Source organism: Chiloscyllium plagiosum, unplaced genomic scaffold (genome assembly GCF_037043375.1).
Source record: "Chiloscyllium plagiosum isolate Xiang-an unplaced genomic scaffold, Cpla_swu_hap1 HiC_scaffold_25, whole genome shotgun sequence".
NCBI classification, from domain to species: Eukaryota; Metazoa; Chordata; class Chondrichthyes; order Orectolobiformes; family Hemiscylliidae; genus Chiloscyllium; species Chiloscyllium plagiosum.
In genome coordinates, this window is record NW_028270163.1 from 30509394 (window position 1) to 30528058 (window position 18665).

Sequence of the window (18665 nt, forward strand, 5' to 3'; positions counted from 1 at the left end):
ATATTCTGGTTTTTCTGTGCCAAACTGATGCATTTTATACACATGAGCAAGCTTGCTATTTCCTCCTCCCTTTTCTAATGATATCTTTTATATTCACTAATAAAACAAATAATGAACACTGTCCTATTCTAATGTCATTTTTAACAATTACTAACACTCAAAGAAATTGTTGGTTAATTTCATGAAACTTGATGTTCAGTGACATTATTTGTGCATCCTTGATAAATAAGAAAGTTCAACGGAAATCCTGCCAGTCCAAAATAATCCTATTCTTGTTAACAATATTCAAACTACCACAGATGTTCACCACTGAATTCTCAAGCTCAGTCACCTCATCAGATGGAGGCGTTTGTCCAAAAGACAATCAGGGAGAAACAAAGGTCAGTTGTGAAGCCCTCACACATTGAATAGGTCGTATGTTTGTTGATGTACAACCAAATAGTAAAATTTAGGACAATTTGTTGTTCTTGTCCATGCTTGTGAAGTGTATCATGCTCATTCCCCACCCAGCAGCAAATTTGATAATTAAAAGCAAAACTGAAAAGTATATGTGCATATATTAGGTAAACTTACAAGTAACTTTTTAAACACCTGAAATACATTTTTAAGTGCAAAATTTCCAAAACAAAAACAATACCAAATGCATCACTATCGATCTTCTGATAAGTACAAATAACACAGACTCCACATTAATTTTAAATATCAAATTTGATCGCCTATTTCCTTCTCATTCAATAAAATCCACTTTTTTAATGTATGGAGCATCAATTAAGGTCTTTGTACAATTGGAATTTTCTGTTTATTTGAATTTTGCAAACAGGGTTCATGCTTTGTTCCCAACGCTGCACAGGCAAAATTTAATCAGAAATTAGATAATAAGATTCAGCAAGTGAGAAACACCAGAAGAATGGAAACTAGGTTACCTCCATGTTTAACACTTTCCAATCAACAAAGATTGTCCTGCCAAAATTAATTATTATTCAGAGCCTTTATTTTAGAATAAATTTAATAATTTTGCATCAGATTCTCTCAATAGATTCACATTTCATAAGAATGCTTAACAGAAGGTGCAATTATTAAAATTCCAGTCCAAAATTTTCTCTAAAACAGAATACAAACTTCCAGCTTATAGTCAAAAGGGTGACATAGATGATTTCATATTTTAAAACATTTAATGTAACAAATTGACTAAAAACACCATTAAATGCTACTTTGGAGGCATATTTTATTTTTCATAGCAGAACATAACTGAAATTCCACTTAAAAGCTATACTTTATTCTGTTCCTTAAGTTATCATTTAATTTCTCTGGATAGACTCCAAACATGTTTCGTCACCTCTAAGGGCCTACTATCTGTCATTTCCTTCCCAGTGTTGTAGGTTTTAACCCTGGAACTGTCATTCATAGCGGTGATTTTTCCTGGAGATACTCCCTTAGCAGAAGTTCGGTGAATTTTACAGCCTTGATTCGAATATTCACAAATTTGATCTTTGCAACCTGGACATGGACTTCCATCTGAACACCTGTGCAGAGAACTGTCGAGTCTTTAAGCATTTACCTGCTCCTTCTCTTCTGGATCCTGACAGGCTAACTTGTCCAACAGTTTTCAGGAATACCTTACAACCTTTTCCATGGCAACATGAATAATATATGCATTATATCCATTATGTGCATATAGAAATGCTGTGTAGCTATCCCAAGACCTTGCCTCTCTTGTATCTTGGAAGTTGAGAGTAACACAACAGATTTCAACAACTGAAATGGTTTCCATTCCATCAATGTACAAGTCATCTGTGAGCATTGAAATCACACCTTAGGAGTCCACATTAAATGTCCTGGGATCTACCATAATGCCTACACTTCTGAGAACTCTCACACTCCTTCTTCATTTCAAGGGCTAAAATGTTTTACAAGGATGGTCACTAGGAAACAAGTACTACCATCTGCGACCCTGATTGATGACTCTGTAACACAACCCTCCTGACTGAGGCTGAGCTTAGATAAAACACAGTCCTTTCTTCAAGGACGAAAGTGAGGACTGCAGATGCTGGAGATCAGAGTCAAGATTAGTGGTGCTGGAAAAGCACAGCAGGTCAGGCAGCATCCGAGGAGCAGGAAAATCAATGTTTCGGGCAAAAGCCTTTCATCAGTGCTTTCTTCAACCAGGGCCATCATGAAGTAGATGATAGATTTCCTGAAGATGAGGTTTCAATGCTTAGATCAGACTAGGGAGTGGGTACAGTCCAGACTGTGCTATATAATCCTAGCATGTGCGCTCTGCACAATTGGAGCAGACAAAGAAGAGATATGGTGGACTCTGAACAGCTTAGAGAGTGACAGCAGTGTTCTGTGGAGGAAGATGAGGATGCTGATCAGGAGAAACATCACCTTCAGCATGACTCAGTGATGCAGTGTCAGGGACAACAAACCAGTTAGCACTTAATTGACACAGTTCCAATAGATGTGAGTCGGGTGCAGTAATGAGTCACTGACTATAAATCAAAAGGCAGGTGGTCCTTGTTTATCATCAGCAGATTTTAAAAAATTGCTTTTCTTCTCTTTTGCTGTTGTTGAATAAAACTTACCATTTTCAAGTGCTTGAAGGTTTTGAAACATGAGTCGCTCCCAATAGAACAATGAGATGATGTTATGCTACATTAGGCACTGGGGAAAAAGTTACACACCCTTAGATAGGTTTTTTAAAATGTTATGACACAAAGCATAAGTCACCTGTGTAGCGTGAGTTTTGTAGTTTAGATACAATGACAACTGATCAGAAAAGATTATGTTAAAAAGCAATACATTTACAAATGCGAGCTTGAGTTTGCAATAGAGAGTCCTTGTACCACCAGAAGTGCACCTAGAAGTTTCTTTTTTGTTTTCCTCCCAACCAGTGGAAAGTTTATCTTATTAATGTCTTGATGATTTTGATCAGATCATCTTTTAACCATCTAAATTCATGCTAAAATCGACCTTTTTTAAAAAAAATTTCTAATCATAACTTACTCCCTGAAGTCCAGGTATCATTTCTAAACCTATGTTGCATTCCCTCCATGGCATATTATGAAGGACAACTCTTGGCTGGCAGCACTTGACTTGATGCACAGCTGGGCTTCAAATATGGCACCAGCCCTGGGAACCCTGGGAGGAACTGGCAGTTGCGAGTACTTCTGCCATTGCTGAGATGACAATAACAAACCAGGTGCACAATAGAAGCATGAAGTACAAATAATGAGCTGAGCTATGGAGAATTGCATGAGATAACCCACTCAGATTCACAGAAAGGAACTTTCTAAGAAACTACTTGAACATTTAGCAGATTTTAGCAAATTCAGACCATAGTCCTGAAACATAACAAGCTCGTAATTCTCAGATGTTTACAGATTTTCATAAAACATGTTAATGAGACACAATCTGCTAATTTCACTGGATATAAAAGATCCACTGGAACTACTTGAAAAAGGGGAATTCCAAAGTGAAAATGGGAAATTCTTCAAATGTCCTAGTCAAGAACTCCCTTTCAATCAACAAAAAAAATTAACTGATTATTTATCTCACTCCAGAGTATGGAACTTTGCTATTTGTGAACTGGCTGCCATGCTTGTCTGTGTAATAACAATGACCACTCTTCCTCAATAATAAGATAATTAATTGAATGTGCAGTACTTTGGAAAGTTTTGAGAAAGCAAACTAAATTATGTAAACAAAAATGGAAGCTATTTTTGCCCCAGATCATATTTATGCTTTTGATGGTTGTTCCATGGCCCTATTTTTGGTCATTGAAGTATATAAGGAGAAGAGTTCCAAAATACTTAGAATAATTTTATTTCTGGAACACTGGTGTCACTGGCTATGCCAGTATTTCTTATCCATCCCAAATTGTCCTTTCAAGGGGAATAGTAAACTGCCTTATTGAACTGAAATCCATGTGGTGTAGATGCACCCACAATCCTGTTAGGAAGAATGTTTCATGACAGTGAAGGATATAGTTCCAACTCAAACTGGAGGGGAACATGCAGGTAAGGGTGTTCCCTATGCATCTTCCACCAATGCCCTTCTAGATGGTAGAGACTGCTGGTTTCGAAAGTACCACAGAGGAATCTTTGAGTTGTTGCAATGCATCTTGCATTTAACAATCACACTACTATCATTGAGCAATGGTGGCACAGGAATCACATGTTCAAGTTGGTGGATACAGTGTAAATTATGTGGGCTGCTTTGTGCTGGATAATGTTGAGCTTTTTAAGTGTTGCTGGAGCTGCACTTGCAGGCAAACAGAGAATATTCCGACAAAATCCTGACTTGTATCTTGTACGTGGTGGACAGACTTCAGGGAATCAGAAAGTGGCTTACTCAATGGAGAATTCCCAGCCTCTGACCTAGTTGGAATTTACGTAGCTATTCCAGCTCAGTTTCTTGCCAATGCTAACCCAGGACATCGACACTGGGGGATTGAGTGAAGGTTTCATTATTGAATGTATGGGAATCTACAGTATTGATGCAAACTCTCAAGTCTGCTCTCAGGCAGTACAATGATCAGGCTTATTTGTAACAAATAGCAATTTACTTTGGAACAGGGTAAACACGATTTCTATGTGTTGTTGAATTTTTTTTAAGCTTATTTGTTTCTGTCTTTAGACATTGATGTACAAGTACCAAAATTTATTAATAAGCAAGAAAATATCCACTGGCTTAATTCTCACTTCTCGCAATACTAGACTCACCTTGGCAGAAATCTATAGCTAAATCTGCAGAAAAAAAGGTTAAAATAACAGAATTGTGGAGCCATTGTGTGCAAGCACTTTACACACTCCAGCTGAATTAAGGATTATGTTTTTGAGTTTCCCCTTTAAACTACCAATTTAGATGTCTCAAAAATATTGGATGCAGTTTTTAATACAGGAGGGTCTAGATTGGTAGTAGTTCCTTTAGTTGGGTTTACAGACCTCATGGGAAATTCAGAAGCATACAATTGCTATCTTGACCAAAGTCCATTTTCCCTTCACTCAACAATGACAACTTGCACGTTTTTGTACCTTTTAGTACCAGTCTCTTTATTGAAGCATTCTGAACCAAACTATGCTAATGGGTCACAATGAGAGACAGGTTTTAAGGTGTGTGTTAAAGAATGAAAGTGATGGAGAGAGGTGGTGAGGTTTAGGGAGAGAATTCCTGGGATTAGCACCAAGGCATTCACCATCAATGGTGGCACAATTAAAATGGAAAGCTATTCATGAAGCTGACATTAGAAGAGTACAGATATCTTGGAGACTGTAGAGTTGAAGAGGATTACAGAGACAGGAAGGGACTGAGCCATCGGCTCTGCTTAACTGGAGGTCAGGGTAGGTCAACTAACTCAAAGATGATGGTGAACAGGATTTTGTGCAAGTTAGAATGCAATAGAACGTAGAGTTTTAGACAACATCAAGCTTACGGGGGATGGAATGCAAATAGCTGGCCAATAATTCGCTAGACAAATCAAATCTGGGGTCACGAAGAAATGGATGAGATTTTATGCAGCAGAAAGACTGAGGCAGAGACGAATGATGCGAAGAAGGTGGGTTAGGCAGTCTATATGAAAGCACATATTTGTGGTTTAAAGCTCAACTTGAGTTCAAATGATCTAATTCAAATGTAGACAGTTGCCAGGCAAAGAGTTGGCAAAATAAAAGCAGAATTTGTCGTGAGGTCTAAGACAATGGCTTCAATTTTCCCAATTGGAAGATTTTGGAATTAGAAAAAGCGTTGGTCGAGCAATGTGAAAAGCAGTTTGAAAGTTTGGAAAAAGTGGAATAGTTTAAGAGTTAAAGGGGTGACGTAGTGCAGGTTGGCACCAGCATACATGCAGAAACTGATGTGTCTCCAGATGATGCCAGTGAAGGACAATAGGAAGGTGAAAAGCAAGAGAACTTTCCAAATACCAATCCTTATACGGATCGGATAATTGATAGAACCGGACAAGTACAGTCCCAGAAAGCTGATTGATGGAGGTGTGGCTTTGGAGGAGGGTGGGGTGATCAACTGTGTCAAACATTGGGCACATATAGGCTGAGAAGGGATGGTTTGCCTTTGTAAGCAGTCAAAGAGGATGTCATTTGTAACTCTGAGAAGTGCTGTTTGGAATTGTGACAGGGACAGAAGCCTGAATAAGGGGATTCAAACAGGGAGTGCCTGGAAAATGGTCACAAATTTGGATTGTAACAACACATTTTCATTAATAAGTTCCAGACTTTGAAGACGAAAAGGAGGTTGGAGATGGAGAAACAGCATGCAAGCATGGAGTGTTAAGGGTTGGCAAGACAGGTAATATTGGCAGATTTGAAGAAGTAAAGGACAGAATATGAGGAGAGAGAATCATAACATATGCCAGTGATCATAGTAGCTAGAAAGGGAGGATAAGTGATCAGTAATTTAGTAGGAATAGAATCAAGAAAGCAAGAATTCGGTGTCATGGAGATGAGGAGCTCAGAGTGCACAAAAAGCTCGGCAGAAACCACAGAAGACACAAAGTCAGGACCGAAGCCCTCGAGGAGGTTCAACGTTAGGCTTGGGAAGAGAGAAAAATGGCAGAAAGAGTTGATTGGATGGTCTCAAAGGGTGACAAAGAAATCAACAAGCTTTTCAGAGTTGTTGCTGGAGGTCAGGATGGAGAAGGCATGAAAGAGGGAAAAGAAGCCAGAAACAAATTCCGCAGGTTACCAAGTTATTAAATATCATAGCAGACTAAAGACGTAAATACATATAGGATTGATAAGCAGATATCTCATAAAGCTGAAACGTTTTGCACAAACAATGTATATTTATGATCAGGTTGAAATTGAATAACTTAATATGTCCGTTGACAGGACAATTATACACAAGAACCTAAAATACTAAGAAACTAAACTAGTTCAGAAGGACTTATTTCCAATTCTTTTCATTTTCAAACCATGCAAAACCAGTATTTTGTATCTCCTCATGACTTCAATCAGGGAAATATACTGCATGGACTGAGGAAGACATGGAGAAAAAGAAACATACCAATTCATAAGAACAACCTTCCTCAAGTGGGCGGCACGGTGGTACAGTGGTTAGCACTGCTGCCTCGCAGCGTCAGAGACTCGGGTTCAATTCCCGCCTCAGGCGACTGACTGTGTGGAGTTTGCACGTTCTCCCCGTGTCTGCGTGGGTTTCCTCCGGGTGCTCCGGTTTCCTCCCACAGTCCAAAGATGTGCAGGTCAGGTGAATTGGCCATGCTAAATTGCCCGTAGTGTTAGGTAAGGGGTAAATGTAGGGGTATGGGTGGGTTACGCTTCGGCGGGTCGGTGTGGACTTGTTGGGCCGAAGGGCCTGTTTCCACACTGTAAGTAATCTAATCTAATCTAATACTCCCTAAAATATAGTTAGTTATGCAGTTTTAAAGACCAACAAAGCACAGTCATACAAAAATGAAAATGAATCAGGCAGATGAAAAATACTGGTATCAATGGAAGATAATATAAATAATAAAACCTTCAGTTATTCACATTGGGAGATATTAGGTTTGCTCATGTGCTGTAGTTTATAAAGCACTGAAGATTGCTCAATAATTATATCTATCATAACAGTATTTCAATGCCTTTGGAAACATCAAATTAAACCATCATGATTCCTTCCCCTTCATTTCCTTCAAACCTTCCAGCATGTCTGAAGGTAAATTTCAGCACGTGACAGCATTTTACAATTGAAAAATTTAATTTCTAAAAAGAGGATTAAAGTTCTTTCATTCAAGTTTGGAAACTGTCACCTTCACACTAATTAACTCGAGTGTCTCCGTTGTTAAAGTCCTGTTTGACTTTTCAGGTCAGTGTATAAAAGCCACGTTTGCCGACCAAACAGATCAAAGTCTAATTTCCAAATGTAAGCAACGTCCCCTTTTGTTGCCATCTTTAACCGACCACCCAGTACTTTCCTCTGTAAATAGCCTGTACTAAACAACCTAATTTTTTTGCACTGTGAGAAGAGATTACTCCAGTAAATGAAACCTCTCCTCTCTTCCTTCATTACAAGAAAGTCTCATGAAAAGTAATTACTGAATATAATTTTGTAACAGGAAAACAATCAACTTGCATCCCGAAAATTACAAGCACTTTCTGTTAAATTGGAGCTACACTAACAATATTTTATAGTACAATTAATTGTCTAGCTATTAGTGCTTCAATGTAACATCTGTTAATGTAAATTGTCAGGAAAACACAACAGCACCAAATACTGACCTGAAATGCAATCTTTTTTTGGGGGAGGGGGTAATTCAATAAATAACTCCTATTTTCCAGCTTAGCTGATAAAATATTTTCTATCATCCATTCTAATTACTACTATAGTATTTTTCAAGTGCCATAACAGTTCATCAAGCCACCTTTGGAAAGCAGTCTTTGTAAAATAAAATGTCTTGGCTTCATCTACAATAACCGGCTAATAAATTCAGGAACTATTATTATTTCAAGCTTTAATAACTGATTTAATGGTTCTCCCTTCAAAATTGAATCAGTTTAAAACTACTCAAAATTTGCAAGACTGATTCTCAAGAGGCAGCTAAATTACTTGATAAGTAGATTATTACTGGAGGAACTGGATGCAGCAAGCTCTGAGATGATTAAGCCCTGGGAAATTCATCCACAAAATACCAGGGCACTGGTATTCATTTGTTTCTCACCTTTGGGTAATCTGCAGTTGAAAATGTATTGGGAGCCCTTGAGTCAAGGTGTTGAAACTAACATTTCAGTTAAACTTTCTCAGGCTGATAAAAGTTAATAGAAGAAAAACCTGTGTTTGATTTCACAGAAAGCAAAATCTCTAAAGGGTAACCCTTGACAAATCCCAGATTGTACTTGCCACTGTCTGCAGTTTGGCAACAAAACACAATGGCATCATGTATGTATACACTTTACAGGCTGAACGCCTATTCATGGTAGGAAGAAGCTTCACACACAGAGTGCCTTGTAGAACAAGATTGAAGTTTCTTAATTAAGTCAGCTGAAAGACAGTTTTAGCAGTCTTCCTCTCAGATCCCTTAACCCCTAAAGAGTAGTGATCATCAAATCAAAGCATTAAAATCAAGTGCACAAATCTTTATTTATTGTGCCTCATGTTCAGTGGAGCCCCTTCAGCTCTCTCACTGTTTCAGTGATTTTAGACATGTTTCTGGTTTATAAACAAGAAACAAAGGCTCTTCTTGTGTGTTACGGAAACCTACCAGTAGAGCAGAACTTCATTCGTTTGCACTGCAAAGTAGCATAGTCTCTGGAGAGCTGCTTAGTGAGATTCATCATATTAACATATCTATTAAAAACTAAACAGTATATGAAAACATATCCAAGTACTAACACCACACCAAGATTCAGAAGAGAACAATTTCATTTAAAAAAACTGCTGAAATACCTTCCTCGACCAATTTAACTATCAGATAATTGTCTGTCAACAAGCCACCCTTTATTTCAACTGATATAGCATTCTATAAATCCTGTGACACTCTCAATAACCACAATCCCTCTTCTACTTTAGCTCCTTCATAATTATAGTTCTGCCAAACAAGGACCAATTGTTTCTCAGCATTAAGTCACAGAGTGTGAATTGCTTTAATTTTTCCCCTTCAGCAGCTGTGCAGGGTGGGCCACAAGGTGCTTGTAATAATGAGGCAGAGGGACACTAAATAGGCTCTGAGGCCTGGCGGTCAGAGAGCTGGCGTTTCACAGTCGCCTGGTGTCACAAATGTTGCCTTCTAAAAATTTCCCTACATTCACCTTGACAACCTTTTTGCTCAAGAGGGAGTTCATAAAATCGAAAGTACCTTGCCAACGGGCAACATCTCACCTTTTGCTGTTTTAACCTTGTGTGTGCACCAATTTCTTTTTACTCTTGATAATTCTTGGCTTTTTTGTGCCTACTCATTAGTTATGCCCAACAAGATTCAGCAGACAAAGATGTGTGTGTCAAACAAAGAGAAGAGTGAAAAAAAGGGGGGAAGGAATTCTCCATTCACTTCTCTAAAGGATTCATTAATATCCTAAACTGTTGGCACAGCCTAAAACTGTTTTACGGTAACAAAGCGCACACTGAATCAGAGTCTGGGATCTTCAAATAAACCTTGCAGGCTGTCATGGCCACCAGGAAGCAGAATTAGTGCAATATTAGCTGACCTTCATTTTGTTATTTCATCAAATCTGACTGCTGTTCACTGCTTGGTGGTTACTAGGCTTCCTTCTGAAAAAAATGTAAGCATTTCCTAGGCAATTCAACAGCAGGTTTGATAAGCAAATAAACCAATCTTGAAGTAATATTTTTGACATTATCATGCTGCTCCAATTTTCATTTGGTTTTCCAACACGGTTGTCAAAACAATGCTGAGGTTAATGTTTTCTCCTGAAACAGGAGCACATTCTACAAAAGAGAGACTACACTATCAACACAGTGTTGTGTTGCAGAGAGAACAATAAGCTTTTACTTTTCAGCCACGACATGTTGAATTGCAAGTCTTAATAATGCAAATTCAACAGAATAGCAATAGTAATCTGCATTTTTGCAGCAGAAAGGACAGTTGTCGTGAAAATTGTTAATATCAAACAAAAAAATCCCTTTAAATGTAAAAGACTATAATTATAAGTTGCTAATGAATGAAGGTGAAAGATGTAACACTGAAACATGGTAACATAGATTACATCAATTCATTAGCTCTTAAGAATGTCCATTACTAAAAGAGACATTATTTTCAAGAGCAATTCAAAGTCCAAATGATGTCTAAACTGTAAACAAAGTACTATGCTAAAATCGTTTTCTGTAAATCTAAATAAAAGCGACTGAGGGAGGAATGCAAAAGAAAGTTGGGAAAACATCGAATTACAGCACCCTGAAATGATGGATTGATTGACAGAAGCCTGGTGCTTTTGCGATGTTACACTGCTAGGATGCAGATCATTTGCTTGCTTACTGGTAACAGCTGCTGAGAGCTCTTGCAGAGGGCAAAGAGGTGAGAATTACTATCAATGAATCCTCACTTAGTGTTTGAACAGCTGCATATGCAAATATCATCATAAAACCTTGGTTTTTTTGTTTTGTCAGACAAAGGACTGTGAACAACAGTGCATTCACAAACATGACCAACTCCTAAATACTTCTTTTGGTGGACAAGCGGGAAAAGGGTTAAGTAGGCCATGTTCAAGGGGAAACTACTAAAAACAATGACATCGTAATGCCATCTGGTGGATTGAGGGGACTATATTAAATATATCCACATACCACAAGAGGCTGACTTCTTATCAACCAGTTTGACTTGTCTTGTTTCACGTTGAATTCTGGAATCAGTTTTATCCACTAAGTGCGTCAGGTCATCAATGATCTCTGCGTGAAAAGAAAAAGCGAAAAACATACAGAATATGAGTCACTGTTAACTCATAGTTTCAGATCAATTAGAATCAATTAAATACAATTATGGTAAGAACTGTGAAATGCAAGATAGCTACAGTGTTTTTGAGGGAAATAGTATAGCAATGCTCAGCGGAATACTCACACACCACCAGAGAAGCATCAAGAGGAACATGGGGTTTCAATAATATTCTCCAGTTACACTTTCTGCATACATTCTGGAAATGATCAGTGTCTTCGAGTATGCAGCTCGGTTTGCATTAAGGTCAGTATTCATCTATTTATGTTACTTCGACTCATTACAAAGACACCAGCATGAGCTTGTACTTCCAGACTACGACACCAGCCAAGCTGGTCAGCTATAATCTTCCAAAGACCGAGCACCTATGATTCTCTTCTCATATCCATACACTGTCGGTGGAGTGTACAATCAGTGAAAAATTAAGAAAGTTGAGGTTGTTCAGAGCTGTGCTAAATTTGAATGTTTTTTGTTTATCTACCTTTTAACATAATATCAAAATTATTAACAGAACATCTGATAATTTTAATGTAATAACCAACTGAAATCTGCATTAACAATGCAATGAGGCACATTATTTCCATCTAAAATCTATGGCATATGGTAATACTTAAAGATGGATAGTTTCCGTGCTTAAAGTGGAGTGAACTAAATATGATCATCGAGGCAAACTTTGAAATGAAAAGATCTTATCCAGAGTAGAAAAACAGCATTGTATATGTGAATGTGCAGTCTATTCATTATTTGACAAATAATTTTAAGAATTTGTCTACAAATGTCAAAAGTAAAATTCTTTACAATGATTGTCACCTGAAATAACTTGTTCTACATTCCTCGTTTCCACTATTTACTCTGAAATGAGTGTCTTGTGGGAGCTTGCTTCACTGGGTATTTGAAGACCAACAGCAAGTGTCAACATTTCTCAAATGATTCAGGAAGGTCATGAAAATATTTGATCACAAATCACTCTAGGGTGAACCAAACCTACCTGCAAACAACCAGTGTGCTAAACATACAGACTAACCAGCTGTTTGCAGCATGCTTTCTTAAAGACACTTGTGGATATTTTCCCCCTCCAGGGAGCAGATTGACGAGACAATTCCACAATGAAATGTGGCCTAATTGCTAGGGTTTTACATTTGTTTAAAAACGATTCTTGTAGAAACCTTTGATACACATATATAAGTTATTCTATAAAATAACTTTGAGTGAAACAATACCTGGAAAAAAAATCTTGAACAAAAAGAAACAAAATTCTTCTAATGCACATCAGCATTAGGAAGAAAGGTTTATGATGGAAAGGATTCTGAAGTTAACTCACTGCTCAGATAGTGACAATTCAGCAAAGATTTCTTCACTTACCAAGGATGTTTAATTTGTAACAGATACAGAATTATAGGTCTTGTGTTTCTGCGGTATTACATTTCTAATAATCTTTCAGTAAGAGATTGCTAGTTCTTGCTGACTACTGCTATTTAGAAAGATTTTTGATACTTATGTTACTACATAGAAGTGAAATAATATCCCTCAGACATCCAACCTTTTCAAATTGTATGTATTCAACTGTGGCCTTCACGTGTAACTGTATGACAGGAAGGATTGTAGGCACTTATCATGCAAAATTGCAAAATCTAACTGCATTCAGCTTCCTAACAATTGGTTTTCTAAGGAGCAATTGTCTATGTTCCAGGAAAGATTGATCGATTCAGAAATTCAGTTTTTATTCCTGTGAAAGATGGCACTGGAGAATAAATCCACTACAACACTCGTTGGAATTTAAATACAATTTGTTAATTGAAAAAACTGAAATATTAGTGTAGTCTGTCATTGTGACTGTAAAAATATCAATGATTGGCATCTGGTTCATCAATGTTCTTCAGGGAAAGAAATCTACCATTCCCACCCAGTCTGGCCTTCATGTGACTCCACAACAATGTGAGTGACTTTTAACTGTCCTCTGAAATGGCTTAGTAAGGCACTGAATTCAAGAGTCATTGAGGTCAAACAACTCTTGGCAGTTCTTTTTGAAGAAGATTTTAGGAAGGTTGCACTCATTTGGTTGCAGATCCAATAGTGGTTAGTCAGGCCAATCCATGATCAACAGATTGTCCCACAGCAGGTGCATAGTTGCTGCTGGGGAGAATTCAATTTATACTTCTCCTTCTTTGCTCCATCTAGCTGGATCTTTGCTCGCTCTTAGCAGTATTCCTGAAGAAATATCTCCAGGCATCACAATCTACAACATGCAATTCCTACTGGCAATGGTCAATGTGGTAGAGACAGACGTCTTCAGGAAATCCTTGAAAGGTTTTGGGATGGTGCTTCTGTTTCACTTACCAGTGGTCAGCTCTCCATGCGACACAAGCTTCGACACACAACTGCATTGATGCAACGTGATGCACCCAACAAATGTTGGTGATGTTGGCTGTATCAGAACTTCAATGTTTGGGATGAGACATTGTCAGTGATCTTGAAGATGCTGTGGAGGGTGTGCAGTGGAAACCCTCCAAAAGATATATGTGTCAGTGTTATGGTATCCTTGATTCAGCATGGGTCCTTCATACAGAAGGATGGTAACAACTATAGTTGCGTACACATCAGAGTTTGAAGGGATCCTCCTTTTCTGGTAACTTTATCGAGAGCTGATAGGCTAACACTTGCTTGAATTGTTGGTGACATTCACAACACACGAAAGAGCAAATTGTAAAAAGTCATGTAATAGGAAATCCTGAAGAAGTTTAAGCCTGGTCCTGAAGAATCTTTTCAAGGTAATTAAACGCATACTGACAAAATCTCCTTCACATCCATCCTGGTTCTTTTGTAATGACCTATGCACTGCTGTCCACAGATTCAAATTTTATCATTACATAGTCTTAAAAATGCACAATAGTATGAAATTTTATAACAAGTTATTCGATAACTTAATCTGTCTTGGCACAAATTAGTCTCTTGGGTTGAATCTGGAAAACCTGCCTTTGAACACAGTATCTAACATTTTTGCACGAGAATAGTGAAATAAGGGTGTATTCCAAATTGGGCACCTGTGGTTCGCAGAAGAAACTGCCCAACTAAGTCAGATTTTTGTCAGCTAGGAATGGGAAACATAAAGTGAGCAGATTAGACTTGATAGTTGTTCTAAATGTTGTAGTGTTGCTGGGATCGAGAGGATGTGCTTAAAGAGAGGTATCATTTTGGATATGGTCCTGGGACAGCTTTGGGAGTGCCCTTGGGATTGTTAAAAGTAGATATGAATGTATGTAAAGAGTGCACAAATTCATTGGAATGGTCAAGCTCATTGGAACTGTTAACTTAGATGTCAAATGGAGCTGTCAAACTATTTTTAAGAACATATTCATTGAATAGTTGGAAAGAACTGTAGTGGTAAAGCAAATACTTGTTATTTTATTCTGTCTGTTGACATAAGTTTGATGTGGTTAACATCGGAAGGCTAATACTATATGATTAATTTTACAACCTTCTTTTATCAGATTGGTGAATAAAGGAAGCCTCTGAGTTCACAGTCAATTGACAGCTCCATGCAGTTGTAGACACTCTGAAATGGGACTATGTATTCCAATCCTTTTTAATACAAGGTATTGAAAGAAGTTAACTACATTGAGTTATTCATCAATATAATTTTTTTTAATGAATTATTCAATAGCCACTTTAAAATTATTTTATCTCAGTTGAGCAAATGTACTAGTGCTTTTCCATTGTGGAGTTGGTATAGTGGGGGTCATGGGTTAGCAATAATCTGGCATATGGACTACAAGTGGAAATGGAGATGGGTGGAAGGCAGACAATGGCATGGAGGGCATGAGGAGTCGGGGTTGGGTACAGGGGCATAGAAGATATGAGGAATCATGTGATGAGTCAGAAGTATGAGTGAACATGGATTGTGTTGATGGTGACGAGTCTGAGGGCTGGAGGTTGTTTTTAGTTCTTTTTCTTTTTAAGACTCTTCAGCAAGGTGCCAGAGCAGTGAGGCCAGTGTTCTGTCCAACCCACCTCTGGAATACTTCCAGTTATCCATCACTGCTCCCAGAAAACCTGGCCACTCTGGAACAAAAATCAAAGCTTCCACAGCACTTTCAGCCCAGTCATGTTTGAGGGCCAGGGAACTATCCCAACTTAATGCTCCTGACCTGCGAGCAAAGGTTCAATCCACTTATTCAGATACCTGTCATTTCACCTTTGTCTTTACAGGAGATCATCCTTCTCACATGTTTCATGTGCATTAAGCTGAACAAAATATTATGTTTTGGCTTGAATATTTTCACAAATGTAATTTCATCAATCTGATAATATCATCATGCCAATGCTTTGTAAAAGTGAGTCATCTCCATGGGTAAACTTATCACATGATTTGGGTTCAATATTGTGTGCTGCTGAATTCATAAATGCCCTGTCTGTGTTTTTATTTAATTGAAAAAGATTTATATTCTTTACAAAATTATAAAATTACAACAAGTATAACAATCTGAGAGTATAACAACAATTACAATAAATTAACTACTACTCTACATACCAAATAATTAAAACAAAAACTATCCATACTACAATACAATAAATAATTGGACATAATAAATTAAATTAAATTACTCCACTCAGCGCAACCCCACCAAAGCTCCCCATCACCAAGAGTGTCAGTTATAGTACCCATATTTATTTGGGATCTTCCTCTCAGGACACCCGGCCCATCAGACCCCAGGCCTCATGGGTCAACAAAGGCCCTAGTTAATATGGCCTACAAATCTGCTTCCCAGGTGGTTCAGAAAGGGCTGCCATCATGTCTTGTAGAAAAGTTCTGTTTTCTGGTGCACCATACTTGGAAGGAAGTCCACAGGGATGTGTTTAATAACTGATCTACGCCATCCCAGCAGACCCAGAGGGCTTTCCAAGGCCCAACTCATCAGAATGTTCTTCCTTGCACAATATGTAAGAATATTAAACAGCTTTTCCCCATGCTCAGATAAGGAAGGCAAATTTTACAGGCCCAGGTGGAGACACCGGATCTACCTTGACCTCAGTCCCCAGCAGCCCCTTCCATCACACTCACTATAGTGCCCCAATACTTACAAAGCTTGTGGCATGATCACAAACAATGGGTAAGAGTGCCAATACCTATTTTACATTTGGGGCACAATGGAGACGCTCCCTTTTTGAATTTTGCAAGCCGCTCTGTGGCCAGATAAACCATGAGAAGGACCTTCAGCAGCATAGCATGCGTTCTGTTGCAGATCAAAATCCTTATCACGTTCTCCCAAATGTCCTCTCATACCTCTGACGAAATCTCTGCTCCCAGACTCCATGGAGCCGCTCGATATCTTTTGAGGCACCACCTCCCAGTAAATGGTAAAGGATGCTTACTGGGAGAGTATCTATGATCTGAAGCACTCTCCTCTCTACGTCAGACCTATAAGGATCAATCAGAAATGCAGTCCTTTTCTGGATAAAGTCCCTGACCTAAAAGTAACGAAAGAAGTCCATGCTGGGCAATTCATACTCATCTGATCGAAGGACGTCATGACCTCCATCTCAAGTAAATCTCCCAGACAAGAGACTTCCCTGGATGCCTTTAACTTAAAACCAGACTCCATTAACCCTGGGCAAAATCCCGGTATTCCTGCTGTCGGAGTGAGAAAGAGGGTTTTAGATAAACTGCCTTCGCTTTGTTGTATTGCTGTCCATGCTTTAACCATACTGATGACAATTGGGTTCCAACAATAGTCCATGACTATCCTCATCTTAGCCATGAATAACAGATTAATAAGGGGGCACTTCACCTGGGATATCCAGCCATATTGACCTTGGCTCCTCACAAGCCCAATCATTCACAAAGGATAGCAGGGAGCTTATTTGATACCTCTTACTATCTGGAAACTCTACAGAGAAAGAGCCAAATAAGTTGACACATTGTGTTAAATGAGGCACAGTCACTGTGGGGTTTGATAGAAAAAGCAGTACATCATCTGCATAGAGTGTGATCTTATGCGCTGATCCCATCTCCGGGGCAATTATATTGGGGTCCCTCCAGATAGCCTCTGCCAACAGCTCAATCACCAGCATGAACAACAGTGGTGAGAGGGGACAGCCTCGTCAGCTGCCTCTACCGATACTAAAATGATTAAATCTTATGCCATTAGTAAGGGCCGCAGCCATGTGATCACTATATAGCACTACCACCCATCTGGTAAAGACCCCACCAAGACCAAACCATTCCAGAACATGAAAGAGATATGGCCACTCCACCCGGTCAAATGCCTCCTCTGCATCAAGGGAGACCATAAAGCCCGGAATCGACATCTGCTGGCACAACTGGACCATATTCAGTACTCTTCTAATGTTACTAGAGGACCAATGGTCTTTAATAAAATCTGTTTGATCCTCCTTTACAATAAAGGGCAACACCTTTTCCAACCTCAACGCAAATGCCTTGGATAAAATTTTTAAGTCTGAGTTTAGCAGCAAAACAGGCTTTTACAAAGCACAGTCCTCCAGGGTCTTCCCTCTCGAGGATGAGAGAAATATTAGCTTCTCTCAGAGATGACCGGAAGCAGTCCTGACTGTATGAATAATTGTACATGCCCAGCATTGGCCCGACCAACATATTTATAAATTCCTTATAAAACTCACTCGGAAAGCCATCTGGGCCGGGTGCCTTACCACTTTGGAGCTGTCTTACCACCTCCTGTATCTCTAGAACTGTCAAGGGAGCATTCAAAAGGGACGCCCGCTCCAGAGTCACACCTGGAAGGTCCAGATTCATAAAGAAGGACTCCATCTTTCACCAACCTGCCCTCAGAGCCCTCTGACCGACATAGCTCAGAATGAAATTTCCTGAAAACCATACTAATCTTTTTGGAGTCACGAGTAAGAGTCCCAGTGCCCTCTCTAATAGATGGGATAGATTGCGGGGGTGGTGGTGGGGCGCACTCTTTCCCCTACCCAAATAAGCCAGGTATTTACCTGGCCTATCCTCATACTCAAATAACCTTTGTTTCGAGAAAGACATCTCTCTCTTCGCTGTTTGAGGAATATAGAGCAGCCTGGAGAGCTGTGATTCGCTATAACTTAATCACTGGTGGCCCATCAAAGTATGTGGTCTTAGCTGCTTTCAGCCGGGCCTTGAGCAGACGTTGCTGCTCTCTGCTTTGTCATTTCTGACTAGCTGAAAAAGATGATTATACCCCTTGTGTAGGCCTTGGCAGTCTCCCAAAGCACAGATGAGTTACTGGCTGTGCCTGAGTTGATATCCAAGAATGCT

At 38.9% G+C, this 18665-nt stretch overlaps 1 protein-coding gene across 2 annotated transcripts in view; it reads right to left on the reverse strand.

Moving 5' to 3' along the window:
* The window catches only part of stx8 (syntaxin 8), a 197864-nt gene that overhangs the window by 35233 nt on the left and 143966 nt on the right, over positions 1-18665 (reverse strand). For both annotated transcript variants that reach the window (XM_088000556.1, XM_088000555.1), the window contains exon 7: positions 11254-11355. In XM_088000556.1, coding sequence (XP_087856682.1) covers positions 11254-11355 — 102 coding nt within the window. The remainder of the gene's footprint in view (positions 1-11253; positions 11356-18665) is intronic.